The 23,367-nt window shown below is 55.8% G+C and overlaps 1 protein-coding gene across 3 annotated transcripts; it reads right to left on the bottom strand.

Moving 5' to 3' along the window:
* Window positions 1-7,671: 7,671 nt before the first annotated feature.
* Window positions 7,672-18,270, bottom strand: SPACA6 (sperm acrosome associated 6). Of its 3 annotated transcripts, XM_047790357.1 has the most exons (8): window positions 16,893-18,270; window positions 16,659-16,736; window positions 10,314-10,382; window positions 9,576-9,599; window positions 9,132-9,209; window positions 8,911-9,017; window positions 8,317-8,473; window positions 7,672-8,230 (listed from the first exon to the last, which is right to left on the bottom strand). In XM_047790357.1, the coding sequence occupies exons 1-8, from the start codon at window positions 17,104-17,106 to the stop codon at window positions 8,016-8,018; spliced, it is 942 nt and encodes a 313-aa protein (XP_047646313.1). In that variant the 5' UTR covers window positions 17,107-18,270; the 3' UTR covers window positions 7,672-8,015. The 3 variants fall into 3 exon arrangements, with proteins under 3 accessions (XP_047646313.1, XP_047646311.1, XP_047646312.1); XM_047790356.1 differs by having other exon boundaries at window positions 8,115-8,230; window positions 8,913-9,017; window positions 16,659-18,270; XM_047790355.1 differs by having other exon boundaries at window positions 8,087-8,473; window positions 8,913-9,017; window positions 16,659-18,270.
* Window positions 18,271-23,367: the final 5,097 nt, after the last annotated feature.

Here is a 23,367-nt window from a genome sequence, read left to right as displayed (position 1 = left end):
CATACGGTCACCTTCCCCCATCACTGCAAGCGAACTGCCGGTGCTCCCAGCCAACACCAACCCCTTCCACTTGGCACCAGACCTCAAGTCCTCTGGTCTCCAAGACCCCACCAGCTCCTCCATCATCAAGTCTTCCCTCCCAGTGAGGTCTTTCCCATCAGCCTCCAAACGTGTATATATATATATATGGTCCTTTGCCTTTTTTTTTTTTTTTTTCCTTTAAGGCCACACCCATGGCCTATGGAGGTTCCCAGACTAGGGGTCAAATCAGAGCTGCAGCTGCCAGCCCCACAGCCACAGCCACGCCAAATCCCCAACCCACTGAGCGGGGCCAAGGATGGAAACCCACATCCTCATGGATGCTAGTCAAGTTGTTTCCGCTGAGCCACGACAGGAACAGGAGGAGGAAAGGGAGGGCAGGTTGGTAACTGGGTCTAGTTATTAGGTATCCAGGTGGAAACTTCTCGGAGGTGCTTGGGTATAGAAGCCTAGAATTTAGGAACAAAGTCTGATCTGAAGATAAGAGCTTTCAAGCCTTCTTCCAAAAGCCCTTCTTTGGTATTTTATTTTGCTATTTTGGGGCTGCACCCGAGGCATATGCAAATTCCCAGGCTAGGGGTCCAATCGGAGCTATAGCCACCAGCCTACACCACAGCCACAGCCAGGCCAGATCCTTAATCCACTGAGCGAGGCCAGGGATCGAACCCATATCCTCGTGGATCCTAGTGGGGTTCATCAACTGCTGAGCCACAGAGAGAACTCCCCTTCTTTGATTTTTAAAATGCCCTGTCTTAGCCTGTTTCTCCCTGAGCGGCTGTCCCATTTCTAACAGCAAAACTCCCTGAGAGCTGTCTGTATTTGTCTGCAGTTTCTCTCCCCAAAAGTTCACCCATTTAATGTGTGTAGCTTCATAATCTTTAGCAAGTTTATAGATCTCTGCAGCCATCACCATAATCTAATTTTAGAACACTTTCACCCCCACCACCCCCGCCCCCAGCAATCCCATACCCATTGGCAGTCACTCTCATTCCTCACCCCTCCCCTCACCCCCACGGCAACCATGACCTACTTTTTGTCTCCATAGATTTGCCTATTCTGGACATTTCACCTAAATGGATTCATGTGGTATGTGCATTTTTCCTGACTGATTTCTTTCATTTGGCATATTTTCAAGGTTCATCCATGTACCATGGGCTCCTTTTCATTGCCAAGTAATATACCATTTTAGGGATGTGGCACATTTTACCCATTTATCATCGTTAATGGACATTTGGGATGTTTTTATTTTATCAGTATTATTATTTTATCTTTTTAGGGCCACACCTGTGGCATATGGAAGTTCTCAGGCTAGGGGTCAAATTGGAGCTCATAGCCCCAGCAATGCAGGATCCAAGCCACATCTGTGACCTACACCACAGCTCACAGCAATGCCAGATCCTTAAGCCACTGGGCGAGGCCAGGGATCAAACCTGTGTCTTCATGGATGCTAGTCAGTTCCGTTTCTGCTGAGCCAGGACAGGAACTCCCGTTCTTATTTTTTAACTATTGTGAATAGTGCTGTGACTGCTCACATACAAATTTTTGTGTGGATGTAGGCTTAGTTCCCTGGGGTGGAATTCTCTAGGAGTGGAACTGCTGGGTCATATGGCAATTGTATCTTTAATTTATTGAGGAACTGCCCGATGGTTTTCCACAGTGGCTGCATCATTTTCCATTCCCACCAGCAAAGCAGGAGGGTTCTGAACCCTCTACATCCTCACCAACATTTGTTATTGCTCAGAAACATTTTTAAAATGGAAGTATAGTTCATTTACAACCTTTCAGGTGTACAGCAAAGTGACTCAGTTATGTGTATATATTCAGCTATGTATATATGCACACATGTATATACATATATATATGCTTTTTCAGATTCTTCTTTTTCTTCTTTTGCTATTTCTGGGGCCGCTCCCGAGGCATATGGAGGTTCCCAGGCTAGGGGTTGAATCCGAGCTGTAGCCACCAGCCTACGCCAGAGCCACAGCAACGCGGGATCCGAGTGGCGTCTGCACCCTACACCACAGCTCATAGCAACGCCGGATCCTTAACCCACTGAGCAAGGCCAGGGACCGAACCTGCAACCTCATGGTTTCTAGTCGGATTTATTAACCACTGAGCCACAACGGGAACTCCCAGATTCTTTTCAATTAAAGGTTTATTACAAGATATTGAATATAGTTCCCTGTGCTATCCAGTACATCTTTGTTATCTATTTTATACACAGTAGTGTGTACCTGTTGAATTATTTATTTATTTATTTTTGCTTTTTAGGGCCGCTCTCACGACATATAGAAAAGTTCCCAGGCTAGGGGTTGAATCGGAGCTACAGCTGCCGGCCTATGCCACAGCCACAGCAATGCAGGACCCAAGCCGACTCTTAGACCTACACCACAGTTCACGGCAACGCTGGATCCCTGACCCACGGAGTGAGGCTGGGGATCGAACCTGAATTCTCATGGACACTAGCTGGATTTGTTTCCACTGCACTGAAACAGGAACTGCCTGTTATTGACTTTTTGACTATAGCCATCCTAGTTAGTGGCTGTGAGATTGCATCTCACTGTGGTTTTGATTTGCATTTTTCTAATGACCAATGACTCCCATTGGTCAATGGGCCAATCAGATGGTCATCTCCACTACTCCACAGAACTTGCTCATGTCAAGTTCACCAGTGGTATTCACATTGACAAAACCAATGGCCAATTCTCAGGCCTATTCTATGAGTTGACAGCATCTGGGACAGTTGACCCCTCTCTCCTTGAAATGCTTTCTTCACTTGGCTTTTGGAAGAAGGCTTGAAAGCTCTTATCTTTAGATCAGACCTTCTCCCTATATTCCAGACTTCCATACCCAACTGCCTCCAAAAAGTTTCCACCTGGATACCGAATAACTAGATCCAACTCCGAACATGCCCTCCCTTTCCTCCTCTTTAACCCCCGTGAATCCTGCTCCTCCAACTGCCTCCCTTATCTCATTAAACATAACTCCATCCTTCCACCTGTTCAGGCCCAAAAATCCTAGAGCAGGGAGTTCCCTGGTGGCCCAGTGGGTAAAGATCTGGTGTTGTCACTCCTGTGGCTCTGGTTACTGCTGTGGTGTGGGTCCAATCCCTGGCCTGGCAACTACTATATGCCACAGGCACAGCCAAAAAAAAAAAAAAAAAAAAGCCAGAGCAGCTTTATCAACTGCAAAGTGACTCAGTTACGTGTATATATCAACAGTAGCTTTATCAACAATAGTAGCCATTACCACATAGGACTACTTTTTTTTTTGCATTGCATTCATCTTTTGATTCAGTCAATCAGTCACAAAAGCACTTACCAAGTTCTTGCTGAATTCCACACGCTTTGCCAGGTTTGCAAACAACCGAGGCAGAGTCTGCCTTCCAGGGGCTCCAATTGAGCAAAGAGCCTGCGACCCACAGTTAAGGACACCCAGACATACGCCTCCGTGACTTCTGTTGTCACAGAGGTGGGACGATACAGATTTAAGTCATTACAGCTACATAAGATTAAGTTCAGTTCCTCATTGCTCTGGCCACATTCCACGTGCTTCATGGCCATGTAAGGCTGGTGGCTTCCATATTGGACAGGGCAGATCTAGAACACTTCCATTAAGGCAGAGGGCACGAGCCACTGCCTCTGTCCTGACTACTGATTCCTAACTCTTCTCTTTTCTTCCTTACCCAACAGTCTGCAAATGCCTTTGGTTCTACCTTCACGTCAGATCTCGGACCCCCCTCCTCACTGTCGCTATCACCACTTTGTCCCTGAGCTGCACGTCTTTCCTTGATTCAAGTTGCTCTGTGTTCCCGTCGTGGCTCAGGGGAAACAAAATCTGACTAGTATTCCTGAGGACACAGGTTCGAGCCCTGGCCTCACTCAGTGGGTTAAGGATCTGGTACTGCCATGAGCTGTGGGGTAGGTCGCAGATGCAGCTCGGATCCCGAGCTGCTATGGCTGTGGTGCGGGCCGGCAGCTGTAGCTTCGATTGGACCCCTAGCCTGGGAACCTCCATAAGTTGCGGTGTGGCCCTAAAAAGACCAAAAAAGAAGCTGCTATCTCATGCCCAGATTATTGCCCAGATTATCACCTCGCAGTGATGCCTGCTCCCACCCCTCCCTTGATACGGTCCGCGATTCAGGCAGGAGCTGTGCCAGTCAAGTCAGATCATGACCTTCCTTGGCTCAAGACGGGCCATGATCTCATACAAAGGAAAACCAAGACCTCATGGTGGCCAAGGTCCTGCATGAACTGGTTCCTGGGTTCTCTGTGACCTCGCCTGGCCGCAGGCTCCTTTCCTAAAGCCTTGCTCTGGGTGTACTGACATCCTGGCTGTTCTCCACACACCAGGCACAGTCCTGCCTCTGGGCCTTGGCCCCTGCTGTTTCTTTTGCACTTGTTTGGGGCTGGACCTGCAGCATGTGGACACTCCCCAGGCCAGGGATGGAACCCACGCCACCGCAGTTGCAACCTGTGCCAACACCACAGCAGAAATATCCACCTGGCTCATAATTCATCCCCTTCAACTCTTTTTAGGGCCACACCTGTGGCATATGGAGGTTCCCAGGCTAGGGGCTCATTTGGAGCCTTAGCTGCCAGCCTACACCACAGCCACAGCAACAGAGGATCTGAGCTGTCTCTGCGACCTACACCACAGCTCACAGCAATGCAAGATCCCTAATCCACTTAAGGAGGCCAGGAATCGAACCTGCGTCCTCATGGGCACTAGTCAAGTTTGTTACCACTGAGCCACGATGGGAACTCCCCCCTCCAAGTCTTACTTCAGTGTCGCCATCACCAAAGATCCTATTGCTACCCCTCTCCCCTCGGCAACCCACCCGTTTCTCTGTTTTGTTTTCTCTATCACATGTATTATCATACGACTTGGTGCCTATTTTCGCTTAATTTTCTTGTTCATTGTTTGACAGGAATCAAACTCCATGAGGGTGCAGATTTTTTTTCAACTGAAGCACAGTTGACGTACAATATCATATGTCTAGGTGTACAACACAGGGATTCAATATTTTCATAGACTATACTCCACTTAAAGTTACTATGGGGAGTTCCCATCGTGGCGCAGTGGTTAATGAATCCGACTAGGAACCATGAGGTTGCGGGTTCGATCCCTGCCCTTGCTCAGTGGGTTAAGGATCCGGTGTTGCCGTGAGCTGGGGTGTAGGGTTGCAGACGCGGCTCAGATCCCGCGTTGCTGTGGCTCTGGCGTAGGCTGGCAGCTACAGCTCCGATTCGACCCCTAGCCTGGGAACCTCCATATGCCGTGGGAGCGGCCCTAGAAAAGGCAAAAAGACAAAACAAAAACAAAAACAAAGCAAAACAAAAAAAACCTGCATCCTCCTGGATGCTAGTCAGATTTGTTTCCGCTGAGCCACGTCGGGAATGCCTCCACTGGTATTTCTACGGTGACTTGAAAATTCCTGGCACAGGAGTTCCCATCGTGGCGCAGTGGTTAATGAATCCGACTAGGAACCACGAGGTTGCAGGTGGGATTCCTGGCCTCGCTCAGTGGGTTAAGGATCCGGTGTTGCCATGAGCTGTGGTGTAGGTCACAGATGCAGCTCGGACCCCACGTTGCTGTGGCTGTGGTGTAGGCAGGCGGCCACAGCTCCGATTCGACCCCTAGCCTGGGAACTTCCATACGCTGCAGGTGCGGCCCTGGAAAAGACACACACACACACACACACACACACACACACCCAAAAAAAGAGAGAAAATGCCTGGGACATAGTAAGTGCTCAGTAAATATTTGCCAATTGAATGAGCCAGCGAAGGGGACAAATCAGTGAACAAGAATGTGAAGAAGATTACTTGTTACGTGGGGAAGACACAACACCATGCTTTAAAAAATAAGTTTACATTAGGTCTGAATGTGTGTTATGCACAAGCTAATATGGGGGGATGTACGTGGGAGGAGGGATGTAGGCGGAGAAGGTGACATCTGAGCTGGGACCTGTGCCTTGAGAGGGAGGTGGCTTCGTGAGGTTCAAGGTAAAGTCACTTCAAGTAGGAATAGCAGGTGCGAAGGCCCGGAGACAGAACTGAGCTTTGCATGTTCAGAGCGACAAAAAGAGGCCTGGAGTTCCCTGGTGGCTCAGTGGGTTAAGGATCTGCTGTTGTCACTGCTATGGCACAGGTTCTATCTCTGCATCTCTGTCCCCAGCAGTTCTGCATGCCACAGCCAAAAAAAAAAAAAAAAAAAGGCTCGTGGGACTAGAGAGTAAACAGGGAGAGGAAAGGGAGGTGGAGTCAGCCACACAAATACAGTGCCAGCTCTCACAGAGTTGTGGAGAGTCGATGCATGCAAGGGCTGTTCCGGGGAAACCATGACTGAGTTAGCTAGACAAAAAAAAAAAAAAAAAAAGGCTCACAGACATTGACAAACTTATGGCCTCCGGAGGAGACAGTTTGGGGGGTGGGGAGATGTGCTTGGGTTGTGGGATGGAAACCCTGTGAAATTGGATTGTGATGATCATTATACAACTATAGATGTGATCAATTCATTTGTGTAATAAAAAAATATATTATTAAAAAAACAAATAATAACTAAACAAAAACAAACAACAAAAAAGGGACAAATACTCTTCAAGGCAGAAAACAGCATGTACCCAGGTCTTGGAGAGAATAAGGATCAAGATGAATACAAGGCATGAGCAAAGACCAGAGAAACTGCAGGGCAGGAAAAGCTCAGGTAAGCATGGGGTGGGAACTTTGAAGGGCCGGGAGAGGGGGGTGCTTTGGAGGCCTTGACAGAGAACTGGATTTTATTCTAATGCCACTGGGGAGCCACTGAAGGATTTTGAGCAGAGAAGTGACCAGATCTGACACGTTTCAAAATATCACTCTGGCTGCTTTGGGAAGAAGGGACTGCAGTGGGACAAGGCTTAGGGGAGCCAGGGAGGCCCGAGCGGACACTGCTGCAGTGACCCAGGCAAGAGACGGTGTTGGACCACAGATGGAGCAACTCCGTGAGAGATTTAGGAACTGCAAGAGCAGAGCCCTGGAAATAGACTGGACATGGAGGAGGAATTAAAAGCAACTTAGGTTTCTGGTTGAGCAGCTGGATGGATCGTGGTGCCTTTTACGACAGCAGGAAAGTGTCAGGGAGGAACAGGCTGACAGAGTGATACCAAGGACTCTTTCAGGGTGTCATCTGCAGGTGTAAACGTTCACGATGCTGCCAGGTATCTGGGGAGGGGTCTGGGCTTGCACCTAAAGCCCTCAGCACAGCAGCTGTGTCTACTACCATCCTTATGGGGGCCTGCTCACCTGGGCATATGCTGCTCTTCCTCTTACTTAAATTACTAGTGACCATCTTCAAAGATGAAGGAATCTAGAGAGCGGAAATATATTCTTTTTTTTTTTTTTTTGTCTTTTGCCTTTTCTAGGCCTGCTCCTGTGGCACATGGAGATATCCAGGCTATGGGTCAAATCGGAGCTGTAGCCACAGGCCTACGCCAGAGCCACAGCAACATGGGATCCGAGCGGCATCTGCAACCTACACCACAGCTCACGGCAACGCCGGATCCTTAACCCACTGAGCAAGGCCAGGGATCGAACCCGAAACCTCATGGTTCCTAGTCGGATTTGTTGACCACTGAGCCACAACGGGAACTCTTGGAATATATTCTTTATTTTAGGGATGGAAGTAGGATAAGGAAGGAAAAGATACCTTTGTTAGCTGCCGCTGAAGTACCATCGAAAGAACATCCTGGGGAAAACAAGGAGGTGTTTGGGGGGTAGGGGAGGCTAGGGACCAGGAATCTGGTTCCTGGAGCCTGGGTCCCACAGGTGGGTGATAAGACTTGGATTCTTGGACCCGAGGGAGTAGGGGCTGGACTTCTGAATAGGAGGCGGGGGACCCAGACTTCTGGGTCTGAGGGAGGACAGTCTGGGAATTCAGAATCGCGGATCTGGGGAAGGGGAAAGACGGACGCTGGGACTCCGGGTCCCGGGGACTCACCACGCCAGCACGGTCACACAGACTGATACTAAGGCCACAAGGGCCGCGAGCAGGCACTGATTGCCCGACGTCAGAGCCTCGGGGCTGGCCAGCAACTCGCCCAGGCTCGGGCTCCAGGGTTCAATCATCTCCGCCTCCCGCGGCGCCCAGCGCAAGACCTCCCGAAAAGTGAGCTGGAGCTCAGTCTCCCCGCGCGGCGGCGGACCCGTCACTGTGGGGGCGCGCACGTCGGCCAGGCGTGAGCCCCACCCCTCACGTAGCCCCGCCCTCCCGTCGCGCAGTCCAGCCCTCCCGCACCGTTAAGAAAGAAGTAGAGCCGCGCCAGGGGGCGCTGGTCGTGTGTGATCACGCAGGAGAAGGTCCCGCGGTGCTTGGGCTGCACCGGCCGGATGCGCGCCAGGTATCCTTCGGCCCGCGGAATGTCTCGGAAGTAGGACACGTCCTGAGTCCGGAGCTGCGCGACGCCCGGACTGAGGCGGCAGGAGGGGGGCCTCGCCCTTGCCCAAGTCAGACTCTCCGCCTGCCTCGCCCAACCTCCGAGTGCAAGCCCCACCCCAGAGATAGACCACGCCTTCTCGAGCCTGGCCCCACCCTTAGCCCTTATTCGCCGATCCTCCACCTATAGCCCCGCCTCCTAAGTCTTGACTCCGCCCCGTGGGCCTAGCGTTCGTTCTCCCGCCCAAAACGCCTGCGGGTTAACCAGCCCCTGAGCTCTGGCCCTGCAGTGAGTTTTCACCCTTTCCCCTAAATACCTGGACCCTCCCCTTGCTTCGTGAATCAAGAATCTAGACCGAGCTCCCCGAGTCCCACTTTCTGCGCCCTGACTCCGCATCCTCTAGAGAAGCAAAAGCCGCCTCCCAGACCCTTCACGCTGGCTCCGCCCCGACTCACACCTCCAGCGAACTTCCAGGAATAGGTGATCTCTTCCTTGGGCAGCTGGAAGTTCACAGTGCAGGAGAACATAGCCTGATGACCCCGAGTCACCGTCACGTCCTGAACTAAAAGACAGGTCCACCTTACCACCTGGGCCCGCACACGTCCGGCCCCGCCCCCTCCTTGGTCAACTCCTCCAGTTTTTCAGGTTTCAAGCCCTTCAAGGCCACGCCCCTCACCTGGGCAGTCCAACGGGAGGTCGCAGACGGTGGAGTAGCACCCGCGACAGTGGAAACGCCGGGCGACCTCCTGGAGTCCTATGGGACGGGAATGCTGGACCTGGGCTCCATCCGTTTCCCCCTGTCCGCAACCCTTCGGTCATCTGAAGGTCTGTTTAAGCTGAGTTCTAACATCCAGACAAAATCTGGGTCCCGCCTTCCCTGCGTTCATTGGCTGGCTCTCACCACTCTCCAGGCCTCTAGGATTCCCATTGGCTTGCATTGATTTTCGGACCCGCCTTTTATCAGGTGTGTGAATAATACCTGGTGTACTTACTTTTCTCCGGGGCTCTTCTTGGCCCCCTCCGATCAGAGGTTCACTCCTGCTCTCCCACTCCAAGTCCCAGGTTTCGGCCCCACCACCTCCCTTCCCCCGCAATTCTGAGCTTTGAATAAAGTGCTTACCGCAGGGAGGGACGCAGGCCGGGACTGTGGAGAGAGAGGAAGCGTTACTACCCTGTAAATCGCGGCAGGCGCCCACCTGAAGTTCCCTTCGAGGAACTGTTACTGCCCCGGATGCATTCCTTCGAGGGGACGGCGTCCCGCGGCCGCAGCCCACCTAGGGGGCGGGGCCAAGCCCGCAGCATTCCACCTGTAGGCGGGGCCAGGCTTGCCGGCTTCCACCTGGGGACCCAGCCAGACCTGCAGCATTCCTTTAAGAGGTCAGCCACAGGTCTGCAGCTAGCATGTAAGGCGGGGTGGTGGGGAAGGGCGGCAGGCCCGCGGCTCGCAAGAGCAGGAGACCGAGCCAGCTCTGGTGGCCTAGATCGGGCGATCCTCGGAGAAGACAGGGCCTAATTGGGAAGCCCAGGTAGAGGTGTTGTCAGGCTAGAAGTAGCCCACTAAGGGGTCCCGGCTGGAAATCAGGAACAGAGGGCGCAAAGCTAGACACAGAGATCCAGGAAGAGGCCCAGGCTCATCTGGGTCAGGACCGTGCTAAGCGGCGGTCCTAGCTAGAAGAAACCTTCCGTCCAAGGCGCGGGAGAGTAGTGGGAACAGTTAAGAGTTTGGGTCAGGAGCGACCCACCTAGGGAAGCTCAGCTGAGAGATCTGGCCAGGGGATTGGGCTGCAGGGAGCGGAAGGGGGTCTCGGGAGTGGCGTTTTTCTGTCTGGGCCCCAGGGAAGGAGACGGTCTGTTTTACCTTCTTTAAGCTGTGATATAACCTTGCGCATTTTCCTGGCGGCAAGAGGGAAGGCAACCCGAAAGGACCCTGGAGTGGAGGCAGTTCTTGGAGTAAAGACCCTTCCCCAAGGTGGGCGGAGCCTGGCAAGACTCGCTGCCACGTGTCTGCGCCCCTTCCCCAGCCCCTCTCCACCCCCATGTCCCTGGTATATACTACCCACCCCTGCTTCTCACCTCCTCCTAGCCTGTCCACCCCAAGGTTGACACAACCCCAAGTCTCCTTCCTTCCACTGCCTCTGGCCTGTCTCTGATGGAACCCCTCGGCATCATCTGTGTTATCTTGTTGGGGAAGGGGAGGATAAAGACCAAATTTCTCCCAAGGCCCGCGAGGCCCCTACGCGGTCTGGCCTAGTTTCCTCTCCCTCTCTATTCCATCCCTGTTACCCACCTTTCGCTTCCCCCAACAGGAAAAGAACCATAGTTGCTAGCATCTCAGGGTCTTTGCACATGCTGGTTTCTGTCTCAAGTTCATCTTTCCCCCTAATCCTACTCATCCTTCATGTCATAGCTCGAGCCACCTCCTTAGAGGTTTTTCTCTGACCGCAAATCTAATCTAATCCAGTCCATGTTTGTCTCTAATCTGTGCCCCATTCAGCCCATTCATAGCTATCGCCAGTCTGCAATTACATAATTTAAATATACGTCGTCATCATTTACGGCTGCCTCTTAAGTAAGCAAACATGTCTTGCTTTAGCGGTAGGGCTCTGAGTCTTAGAAAGTGCTCACTAAGTATGTGTAGAATGAATTCCAGGATCCAGCTGGAATGCAGATCACAACTGGAGGCCTGTGGCCCCAGTTCACGTCCTTTGAATGTGTTACATTTGGCCTGGAAAGTATTTTGAAAAAGGAATCAGTTGCCATCATGTAAAACTGGGGAAAATCACATAAAATGTTTGGCATCCCTTTAAGAAACTTAGAGACTATGTCCACAAGGCAGCAATTAGCTGGAGCTGAACAGCAGCCACCCCTTTCATTTAGCTATCTACCTATTTATTCATATTTTTTATTTTTTGGCATGTGGAGGTTCCCAGGCCAGGAACTGAACCTGTGCCAGAGCAGTGACAACACTGGATCCTCAACCCACTGTGGAGCCACCAGGGAACTCCACAGTTCCTTTTAGACAGGGCACACACCCACAAATTTTCCATTCTCCAGCCTCTTCATTTCTATCCCCCTTTCATTGTTTTGATGTTCTCTGTCCTTATGGATGTTTGAGTTTTGACCATTGTAATGGCCTCCAAACTATAAGGTTTTGTGGCCTTTTCAAAGCAGGTGGCTCGAATGATTTACAGGTAGAGTTGGTTCTGGAAAGCAGGAATGTGGCAGGGTGCGATGGGCTGAACTGCGTCCTTCCCAAGTTCATATGTTGAAGTCCTAACCCCTAGTCCTTCCGAATATAACTGTACTTGGACATAGAGTCTTTTTTTTTTTCCTTTTGCCTTTTCTAGGGCTGCTCCTGCGGCACATGGAGGTTCCCAGGCTAGGGGTTGAATCGGAGATGTAGCCACTGGCCTACACCACAGCCACCGCAACGCGGGATCCGAGTTGTGTCTGCAACCTACACCACAGCTCACGGCAACGCCAGATCCTTAACCCACTGAGCGAGGCCAGGGATCGAACCTGCAACCTCATGTTCCTAGTCGGATTCATTAACTACTGAGCTGCAAGGGGAACTCCCTGGACATAGAGTGTCAAGGGGGTAGTTAAGTTAAAATGAGGTCATTAGGGTGGGCCTAAATCGAACATAACTGACTTCCTCACAAGAGGAGAAAATTTAGACAGAGGCACACACAGAGGGAAGATGGTCAACAGCCAAGGAGAGAGGCCTCAGAAGAAACGAGCCCTGCAAACAGTGACACCTTCATCTCGGACTTCCAGCCTCCAGAATTGTGAACAAAGAAATTGCTGTTATTTAAGCCACCCGGTCTATGGTATTTTGTTACAGCAGTCTTAGCAAACATACACAAGGATTTCTAGTTGCCTCAAAATAATCTCTTTTCTCTTTAGTAACATAACCCTGCATTTCAGCTGGAAAAGCAATAGCCCCCCCGCCCCGCCCCAACTAAAAGACTACATTTCCCAGCCTCCTTTGCAGCTGGCTGTGCTCATATGACCAATTTCTGATCATGGAGATGTAAGCACAAGTGTCATGTGTGAGCTACAGAAGGTAGCCTCACAAGAGAAATGGTGCCATTTATTGATCCCTTTCCCCTTCTTACATCCTATTGCTTGAAACTTAGATTTGATGGCTGGTGCTCTAGCAGTTATATAGGGCCATGAGGATAAGAAGGTTACCCTGGAATGGTAAGGCAGAAAGCTGGAAGGGGCTTGGGCCCCCAGGAAAATGGAGCTGCCATACTAGCCTTATTTGATATGGATGAAATTAACTTCTAACTCCTAGCTTGCTTAAGCCATGGCAGGTTCCTCTGCAATTTAAAACCATACAAAAAGGGAGGGCATCGAAGAGGCTGGTTAAAGTGATGATCACTGGGTAGACGCTGGAGAGAGGGGGCACTGAAGCCAGGAAGTGGGTTCAAAATGAGGGGTAAAGGACTTAGAGGCATCTCCCTGGCCGCAAGGCGGGCATGTGGTCTGGAGATGGCAGGATGGGTCAGGAGGATGTGGTCAGAGTGGGATGCTCAAATGAAGGGCCAGGATGTTGGAAGAGGTATCCAAGGGATATCCATGGGCCAAACCAAACGACTCACGGAGGAGACGGTGACTGTGGGATATACCAAGTCAGCCACAGGGCAGGGGGAGAATGTCACGTAACTAGGAAACCACAGAGTGGAATAGGGATGGGAGTGAAATGTCCAGCGAGGCCAAGGGGCAGGGGTTATATCAAGTGAACCACAAGGGGGCGCGGGCGGATGTTATAAAGTCTCCCCCCAAACATGCTCCATTAGGACTTTCAACTGTTTCTGATCAGCTGGGTTTCAGCCCTGGCTCTTCCAGCTCTGAGCACATCTGTCTCACACCTGAGCCAGCCATCTCACGTCCTCCTCCCCATGGGACCCCGGCCACGTATTTCACCTTCCTGATCCTCAGTTTCCTCATTCATAAAATGGGGACAATATCAGGGTCTGCCTTGCGGGGATGAGAGGGAGGATTTACTGTCATACGACAGAAAAGCATCCCCTCCTAAACTGTGTGCCGGGTACCACTTAGCGATCGCTGGGGTAATGCCTTCGAACGGTGCCTGGCACACAGGGTTACAAAAGGGTCAACTACGAGTGTTAACCATCCACAAGTGTGAGAAGGTGGCCCGAGGTCAAACAGCTAGACTTGAACCCAGGCGGCCAAACTCCAGAGCCTCCACGAGAGATCACCACCTGTGGTACACACACTTCCCTGTAAACCACACCATCCACTCCATGGTTAAGAGACACTCACAGTATCTGCTGCCACCACCGACTGCTCTGAGTCAGCATGTCCATTTCTTGGGTTCTCCAATCAGGAGAGACCGAGGCATCCTCACGCCACATACATCTGATCCAGATTATCTCCTGGCCTGTTCTCCCTGTCCAGCTGAGTCCCAACTTGCCCATCTGGAAAATGGGGCTATAACCCCTCCCTGCCACACACACACATTTTATAGGGTTGGTATAAAGATATCTTTCAGGCAGATAATGAACATAAACAGCTCTCTGCAGACCGAGCATCTTCCATGTTTGGGGCAGGTTCATCTTGGCTCACCTGAACCACTGCCACTGGTCCCAGCCACCACTGATAACCTCCTTGTTGGTCTCTCTGCTTCTGCCCTTGACCCATAAGGCCTTAGTAGGATCCACGACCACCCCCTTCCTTTAAAATCCTCCAATGGCTTCCCCATATCACGGGCAAAAGCCAAAGAGACTGGCCGAAGCGATGATCCCTGGGTAGAAGCTGGAAAGAGGGGGCACCTTGGTTGAAGATGGTCTGAGGGCCCCCCACAGGGGTTCAAAAGTATGTTCCTGCAACAGCAGCCCTGGCCCCTGGGAACCTGGAAATGTCAGGTGCTGGGCCCCACCTCAGACTTACTGGTCAGGAACGGAGAGTGGGGCCCAGGGGTCTGCATTTTCATAGGCTCCCAGAAGATTCTGACATACACTGTGGGGCTGGGGAAGCACTGGCCTACCAGGTCCACTCCAGCCCCACTGGCCCCAGGGCCTTTGCACTGGCTCTTCCCTCTGCCTGGAAGGGCTCTCCCTGGATTATCTGCATGGCTCTCACTCTCCCCTGGTTCAGGTCTTTGCTCCATCGGACCTTCTCATTTGCGCCTCCCCGATCAACCTATTTAAAATGATCGCCCCACTGGCCGCCCTGCTCCCTTCTCCTTCCGTTTCCCTCCACAGCAGGGCTCACCAACTGATACACTCTAGCATTTCGCTGATTTGTCTATTGTCTGTCCTCCCCTACCCCCGGAGAAGCAATCTGAGGGCAGGTGGCTTGGCGTTTGGGTCACAGCGTTTCCCTGAATTTGCCACATTCAATAAATATCCACGGAATGCATTGCACCAGCTTCTCCCAGCTTCCAGCCTCTCCCTCCTGGCCGGCCTCCTTACGGCCCCAGAGGCACTTCCCACACCGAGAGCTGACCCTGCCCTTCCCCGGCTCACAGCCCTGCTCCTTCGGGACAGACCAGCTGAGCCCTGGACCTGTGGCTCAGGCTGCCCCCTGGATGTTCCCGGGCCCCTTGCAGTCACCATTTCAGAGGCCAGCTGGCCATCTGCCCCCCACGCCTGCTCTTCCTTCTCAGATCCCCATCTCAGGACGAGCCACTGCCCATGCAGGCCTGGACCCAGACCCTGAACGCTGTCCCCAACCCTCTTCCTTCTCCCTGAACAGCTTATCCAACCCAAGGTCCTCCTGCCCTTGACTCTCTCCACCCCATCCCCTCTTCTCTACTTTTCTTCCTTCTTTCCTTTTTTTTTTTTTTGGTTTTTTTGTTTTCTTAGGGCCGCACCCACAACATATGGAGGTTCCCAGGCTAGGGGTCCAATCACAGCTGTAGCCGCCGGCCTACGCCACAGCCACAGCAACGTGGGATCCAAGCCGCATCTGTGACCTACACCACAGCTCACGGCAATGCCGGATTCCTAAACCACTGAGTGAGGGCAGGGGTCGAACCCGTGTCCTCATGGATCCTAGTCGGGGTCGTTAACCACTGAGCCACGACGGGGAGCTCCCTTCTCCACCTTTCTAATCCCCGTCACCCCAGCTCAGGCCTCCTTCACCACAGCCTTCACCCAGGCCTCCCAGCCTCCCCCGTCTCACACACAGCCCTCAAGGGTTGCCTACACCCAGAGCTGGACTTGTTTCTCATCTTTTCAAAGCCTTCTGTGGCAGAGTGGCCTACGTGGGGAAGAAGGGGTGTCTCCTGAGGTCAGGAGCTGCCCCCCCTTCTCCACCCCAACCAGCTGAATTCCTCTCCCTCTGGGGAGGCTCCCCAGCTACGTCTTCCCCACGCTGGTCCCCTGAATGGATGGGAACTCCTCATCTTTGGGGCTCTTTGTCAAAAAGCTCGGTGGGCAACAGCCGGGAGCAGAAGTAACAGAATGAAGGTGCAGAAATGACGCCTGAGGCCCTGGACGGTGGAGGTTAGGCCGCAAAAGATGGAGCGCTCAGGCCTCCCTCCCAATTCCAGCCTCCAGCGCATGGGGGGGCAAGGGTCCTGTGTCATGGCGTGACTACTGCTCAGGCTGCCCCCTTGGCCGTGAGGGTCACCCCAGCCCTGACGCCCCTCCACGCTGTCACGTGCCTATGTGTCTTCAGCGTGTGCCCTCCCCACCCCAAGGCTGTCACGCGGGCCCGCCTCGCCCATGCTGGTCACCTGAATGATGCCCTCTCCCTGCTCTTGTCTTCCTGCCTCCCACAGCCTCGCGTGGCAAAAACGCGGCATCACTAGATCGATAGGGAACACGTGCGTTTTACCCAGGAGGAAGCTCTCCTCCTGAGGCCAGTCTCACTGGGGCAGGGGGGCTCCCTCGCCCTGAGCTCCAAGCCCATCCTGCGAGGCAAGGCAGCCGTCCCATCACTCAGGCTGGGTCAGCTGAGGCCCAGGGTAGGGGCCGCGACCATGGCCAGAAGCCCCATCGCCCTGACCCCAGCTGGCTGCAGACTCCCAGTTATTTCTACGCTACCTTCACCTCCGCACCAGCCTCTGCCCGACTCTTCTGCCTGACAAGGTCACCCCGCTCACGTGGCTCCCCAGATCACCTCCTCCGAGATCACTGTCAAGTTCGGGGCCTTCCCCTCACCAGCATCCATCTCCTGGGGACTCCGCACCCCCACCTCCCAGCGCTGCCGTCCCTGCACCACTCACCCTGGGCGGCGGCCACCTCCTGGAGGGAGTGGGTCATCTGGGTGAAGGCATCGTGCAGGTGGCTTCTCTCATCGTAGTCTGGGGGTGGGAGGCAGGAGCTGGGGGACGCGGATCCCCCCAGCACCACGTCCCCAGTGTCCTGAGTCTCTGACCCCCTCCGTCTCTCCAGGCCTCTCTGGTCCCTCCCTCCACACAGCCCTGGGGGGGTGCTGGAGGATGGGGGGGTCTCCTCACGGATCTCAGTGTCCAGGAGGCCCTTAAAGGCCTCCGCGAAGGCCTCCTCACACTCCCCCAGGGCCGGCCTCTCCAGGCCGTCGAAGATCTGGCAGATCTGGAGGCGCTCATTGTACGACGTGAAGCAGAGGAGACAGGCCCAGGCGGAGGCCCCGAAGACGGAGAGGGCCACCAGGGCGGACGAGACGGTGCTCGCTGGGACCAGCAGGGCCATCACGGAGGCTCTCAGCCTGGAGAGAAGCTAGTGACTTTTGTGAGGTCACCGTGGGGAGGGGGAGGGGCCCATGAGACAGAGGTCAGAGGTCAGGTTTCAGTGTCCCCCGTCAAATGTCAGGCTCTAGGGTTTTCAGGGGAGGAAGGGTGTGTGGGGTCATTGGGCCGACAGTCCCCAGGCTGGTGGTTGGGCCGGACGCCAGGCTCCCAAGAACCTCACCTGTGACCCTGGACGTCCTCACAGGTTAAAGGGTCTCAGGGACTCAGAGGCCGGCAGTGTGGTGTGGGGGGAACCCCCCGCCAGGCCCTGGGGGGCTGCGGCACAAAGGGACATAGACCCTGCGAGGGCCCGAAAGACAGCAACTGAGCCAGAGACCCAGAAGGCACCATAAGAGACTGATGGAGTCAGGGTCTGAGCAGCCGCTGTGCAGAGACTCGGGGACAGAGATGGAGAGACAGAGAGAAGAACAGGAAAAAAGCCAGATTTCTAGCTGGGAGAGAAACTTTTTGAGGGAAGGGGAGGAAGGAAGGCAGGCAGGGACGAGGTCAGGAGGGACAGCCCGGCTTCTCCTCCCAGCAGCCCCCTGAGCCCGGCGGGGTGGGGCGGCGACAGGGGCCGGGGGTCCCCGCCGGGCCGTCCCGTGCAGGGCGCAGCCTGGGGAAAGCTAGGAGGCCGTATAGTGATCTCCGTGGGTGTCCTCCTCAACTATACAACCTCCTACCTCAGCCCGGGGCGCGCGGCAGGTGGACAGACAGACGGACAGACAGGGGGCCAGGGTGGGCGGGGAGGGCCGGGGAGGCCCCAGCCGCGATGGAGAGCCCCCGACACGGACCCACAGACACGAGCTTGTGTGCGGCGAAGGCCCCGCAAGGTCGGTTCTACGGGTGGGTGCCAGGACCCAGGAATCCGGGCCCCCGGCCCCCTCCTCCCCAGGGAACCCAGGAATCAGGCCCTCGGCCCTTCCTCCCCCAAGGGCCCCGGGATCCAGGCCCCGTCCTGCCTCAGACTCAGAAGTCCAGGTCCACAGGGAACCAGGGAGGCCAAGCCCCCAGCCCCCTCCCTCAGAGCCGGGAGTCCAGCCAGGCCTGCCTCCCTGGGGAGGGCCCAGCCTGGCTTCCCCGGCTCTGGGTCAGAGGGAACCTCACTTGTTTGGGAGTTTGACTCCCTACCTACCTGTCAGGTTCGGAAATCCAGGACCTGGGTGGAGGCCGCCCAGGGGAGGCAAAATCTTTAGAGCCTTCCTGGGTCATGACCCCTTCCTTCTCCACCCTTCTTTCGGCCTCTCACCAGTGGCAGCCCTGACGGCTACCATCCCATCCCAGGCCTCTGACATCTCGCAGGCAGGAGCGCCAGGGGCCGCTAGCACCCCCATTTTGCAGCTAGGAAGGCTGAGCCCCCCCGCGCACCCGGGGGCAGCCGCGGAGTGGGAGGGGCCGGGCCTGCAGGGCGGCAGCCGGTCCCCTACCCCACCCGGGGCTGGGTCGATGCACCTGAGAGCCTCCGCCTCAGTCCAGCGCTCCAGCTCCATCTTTCTGCTTCTCTGCCCGGCCTGCTGTCTCTTCCTGCGGCCGCTCCAAGCTCCTCCAGCCTCGGTGAGCCGGTCCCCGGCTCTGCCCTGCCCATCGGCGCCCTCCGCTCGGCCTCCTCCTGAGCGCTGCCTTTCCCAGTCCACCCCTCTCTCCTCTCCCCCATCTCCTGGTTTCCTCTCCTCTCTCTTCTCTCCTTCTTTTCCTCTCCCTTCCGTCTTGCACCCTCGCCTTCTCCTCCCCCCTCCCTCCGTCTTTGTCCCTCTCCTCTCTCTCCCTCAATTTCCCCGTCTCCCTCTCCACTCGCCCTTTTTTCTGTCGCTCTCCTTCTCCCCCCCATCTCTCGATCTCTCTCCTTTTTTCTCCTTCTCTCTCCTTCCCTCCCTCCCAGGTCTCCTCCCCCCCCCTTCCCTTTTTCTCCTTCCCTCTCTCCCTCCCCCTCGCAGCAGCTCGGAGCCAGGTCTGGAGCTGGGGGTGGGGTGGGGGTGGTTCGAGAAGGGGCCCACGGCTGGGGTAGCGACCTGCTGAGGAGGGGGAGGAGAGGCGGGAAGGGGGCGGAGGAGGCGCGCGGGGGAGTGGGGGTTGAATGGGGGGGAGGGGGCCAGAGACGGGTCTACGGTCCCAGCTCTCATCCGCCTTCCCTCCTTCCCAACCTCCCAGACCCTCAGGCGGGGGCGAGAGTCAGGCCAAGGTGGGGAGGAAGGGGAAGGGAGGAGGCTGCCCCCGCCCCCCCAACAACCTGGCCCAGAGCCCAGGCTGGGTTCCCAGCATGCCCCGGGGCTGCCTGGGGCCTGAGGAGGGGGGTGAGAGGAGAGGGGAAGCGGAGAATCTTAAAGATTTGCAGGACCTGAGCATCTCCCCAGTCGGCCAGTAAATTTCTCCTCGGGGAAACTGAGACCCAGGGAGAAGGGTCAGGACTTATTCAAGGTCACTGGACAAGGCCTTGGGTGGAGACGCCCATAGGCCCGATTTGGGGACAAGGTTGGCGCTGGACTTCCCCCAGGTCTGGGGCCCCCTCCCCCTCACTGCAGACCCTGGGGAGCCCCCAAGGGTCAGAGAGCAGACCCAAACAGTCTGGCACCATGGCAACCAGCTGGCCCCGCCCCCAGAGGGTTAGACTCCAGCTGGGGCTAAAGAGGAGGTGGGGACTCCTGGGTTCGGGGGAGGAAGGGGCTAAGGGCCCGAACTCCGGGGTTTCGTGGAGAGTGGGGGGCCGGAATGTGGTCCCCCAGGTCTGAGGGCAGACGAGGCTGGGGGCCGGGACTCCTGGGTCCTAGACCTTAGAGGGCTAGGGGTTCATATTCTGGAATTCTGGGGGAGGGGGCTGGGTTGCGGACTCCCAGGTCTAAGGGAGGAGCGGCGCAGGGGCCTGGAATCCCGGGTCCCCAAGGGAGCCTGGATGCTGGGCCTCTCCTCCGCCAGACATCCCCTGCCCCCGCCGCTGACCCTGGCCTGTCTGGCAGCCCAGACAACCTCCCCCCTCCTCTGCGGCCCCCTCCCACTTGCACGGCTCACCCTTGACCCCTCAAAGCCCCGCAGCCCCTTCCCTGCCCCTCCCCCTCCCCTCTAGCCAGACTTTAACCCTTCCGCCGCCAGCGGCACCTCCAAAGCCAGACTCTCTCCCTCCACCTCCCCTGAGGGCGCAGGAGGGCATCTAGCCTTAGTTGCCAGCTCCGAACCGAGCTACCCCAGCCCCACCTCTCTCCTCCCAGTGGAACTCAGGAGGTGTTCCCTGCCCGCTCCTCCTCCTGGACCCCGGAATCCAGGCCCACAGTCCCCTCCTCCCAGGATTCAGGAGTCTGGGTTCCCAACCCCCTCCTCCTCCGAGAACCCAGCAATTCAGGCCCCGGGCTGCCTCCAACCCTAGGGACCCCGGAGTCCGGGCCCCGGGTCCCATCCCGCTCCCTCTCCGCAGACTCACGGCTCCGCCGCTCCCGCGTCGAGGGGAAGGGGTCTCGGTGGGCAGCCCCACGGGCCGGGCTGAGCCGGGCCCCGCCGCCGCCGCCAGCTCTCCATCCTCTCCCCGCCTCCGCCGCCCGACGGCCTCTCCCCTTCCTCCCGGCGTCCCCGCCATCCTCCTTCCCTCCACCCCGACTCCCTCCGGCCTGCGCCTCCTTGCGGCTCCGCGGGCCCGGCTCCCCCGCCCGGGACCCCGCCGGACCAGCCCCCTCCCCAGGGGGCCCCCGCCCCGGCCCCTCCCCACCGCCCGGCCCAGTCCGGCCTGGCTTCCCCCTCACCCCTACCCCGGAGCTGGCCCCGGTCCAGGGGAAAAAATTCCATCCAGCCCCGGGGAGGAGGAGCGGGGCGGGGGAGGGAGCCGGGAGGGGAGGCCGGGCCGGGGAGCGTGACGCAGGGAGGAGGGAAGGGACAAAAGGGGCCGGGAGGCGGCAGGGCCGGGCGGCGCTCCCACTCCTCCCTCCCTCCCTCCCTCCTCCTCCCGGGGCCGGGGCCGCGTCTCTCCCTCTTCTCTCTCTGCTTTCTCTCGTCCCCTCCACCTCGCCTCCCTTGCCTTCTCTCTGCCCGCCTGCCTCCTCCTGGCCCCGGACGTTCACCTCGCTCTCCGACTCGGGCTGCGCGCCTCTCTCCTTCTCCTTACATCGCTCCCACCCCCATCAGGGTCTGCTCCTCGCCCCCCCCCACCCCCTTTTCAGCTCTCCCAGCCTCCTTCTCCTCCCTACGCTTGGGTCTCTCCACCCACCCACCCATCGGGGACTCAAAGGTGAATCAGACCCGTATCTGCCCTTGCAGACGGAGCTCTCGGTCTGATGGAGGAGACGGCCCCAGATGCAGACAGTTCCAATCCGGGGCGACCGGGGTATGACAGAGGGAGAGACCAGCGGCCGTGGGAGCCCGGGGGTGGAAGGAATCCTTTCTGCTGGAGACAGCCGAAAGGACCTCCGGAGAAGGCGGTGGTTGTGGCGTGACCTCCAAGACGCGGGAGACGTTAGATCTGAATCGTTGAGAGACAGACAGACAGGCAGACAGACAGCAGTAACGGCGTTCCGGGCAGAGCGCACAGCCTAAGCTGAGGCTCAAAGGCAGGAAAGCAGGGGCGAGGGGCGATTCTGGGAGAAGAGCCCAGCAGTCAAGGCCGACGAGAGCCCAGGAGGACGCGAGCCAAGGAGCCTGGAAGAAGCAGCCGAGGCGGTGGGCGGGGCCAGGTCCCCCCGCGCGGGGAAGGCCGGGCTGGGAACTTTCACCCAAGGGTCGCGCGCGAGGCGAGGGGCAGGGTCAGATCTGGGTGTCCGAAAGACCCCTCTGGGGCCCGTGGGGGGAGAGTTGAGCCGGGAGAGGCTGCTGGGGGCTGGGGAAGAGGATGCCGGAGCAGGAGGCCAGGACCCTGGGACCAGAGAGGAGGGGGGTGGGGCCGGGGATGCGAGGGGGGGTGCCGGCGATGGCAGAGGTGAAGGTACAACAGCCAGAACCCTGACCCCGAAACAGGGGACACGAGTCGTTCCCGCTGGGGAACCAGGAGGAAGAAGGGGGAACAGGAGAGGGAAGATGCTCTGGGCCGCTTGGGACCTAGTGGCCCTTAGGGGCGTGAGGACAATTAGGGAAGACATTCAGGTAAGCCGTGAATATAGGGTCCTGGGGCTCCAACAGCGGAACATGCAGTTTTGTCTCCCCCTGGCCCTGGTTGCCCACTTTAATCTGGGCACAGCTTCTGCTTTCCCATTTCTTGGGTATCTTTCCAGAGGAATTCTATACATTTGTGCACAGATATTATACCTACCACCTTTTTTTGGTTGTTGTTCCCAGGTGGAATCAAATTATTCTACATGTTGCTTTTTTAACACTGTATCCTGAAGATCCTCCTATAGCCACACTTAGAGAGCTACCTCATTCCTTTTAGTGGCTTTATAGTTTTCCATTGTAGATATGTGTTCATCTATCAATCAATCAATTGGGAGGGTGTTTGTTGTTGTTGTTTTTTTTTTACATAAAGAAGCTAATGCTTAAGAATATGAAAATAACTGTTGTGGTTCTTGTTAGTTTTGGCTTTGCCCAAAACATGTGGAAGTTCCCAGGCCAGGGATTGAACCCATGCTGTAGCAGCCGCATGAGCCACAGCGGTGGCAACGCCAGATTCTTAACCTGCTGCACCACCAGGGAACTCTTTTTGTTTTTTTTTTAGGGCCGCACCTGCAGCACATGGAAGTTCCCGGGCTAGGGGTTGAATTGGAGCTGCAGCTGCCGACCTACACCACAGCTCATGGAGACGCCAGATCCTAACCCACTGAGCAAGGCCAGGGATTCATCCGAATCCTCATGGATACCAGTTGTGTTTGTTACCATAATAGGAACTCCTCTTCTAGCTCCTTTAAATGTTGTCATTAGTTACTAATGACAGGAATAATGATGAATCATACCCTTTATGGAATATCTACTTAGGGACAGGCTCTGGGCTGGGTATTTGTTACTCCCCATTCAATCCACACAGCAGTTTTATTTTCTGAAACTCTTTTATCTCCATGTCAGGATCAGGGAACTCAATAGTGAGTTGCCTAAGTTCACAGAGTGAATGGCAAAGCCAGGATTCAAACCCAGGCCTCTCTGGCGCCAAGATCCATGCCCTGTCTTTGAAGATGGGCTGCCACCGAGAAATAAGCAACGTCCCTGGGATACTCTGCGGCCCCGGCGTAGACTTGACATGTGTGCAGAGTCTAATTTGATGAAGGACCTTTTGTCAGGACCTGCACCTTGACTTGGTTCAGGCTGCACTCATCGCAGATGC

The sequence above is a fragment of the Phacochoerus africanus genome, chromosome 8 (genome assembly GCF_016906955.1).
Source record: "Phacochoerus africanus isolate WHEZ1 chromosome 8, ROS_Pafr_v1, whole genome shotgun sequence".
NCBI lineage: Eukaryota > Metazoa > Chordata > Mammalia > Artiodactyla > Suidae > Phacochoerus > Phacochoerus africanus.
The sequence above is the reverse complement of the archived record's forward strand: the minus strand, read 5'-3'. Positions and strand labels throughout refer to the sequence as shown.

Bases quoted from the DNA above. Each gene is read 5' to 3' on its own strand.
- SPACA6 (XM_047790357.1), bottom strand. From the start codon at position 17,106: ATGGCCCTGCTGGTCCCAGCGAGCACCGTCTCGTCCGCCCTGGTGGCC. The intron at 9,600-10,313 runs GTAAAACAGACC...CTCTCTCCACAG, and splicing joins TATATCACAGCTTAAAGAAG to TCCCGGCCTGCGTCCCTCCC. The intron at 8,231-8,316 runs GTGCGGGAGGGC...GCGCCCCCACAG, and splicing joins GCTCTACTTCTTTCTTAACG to TGACGGGTCCGCCGCCGCGC.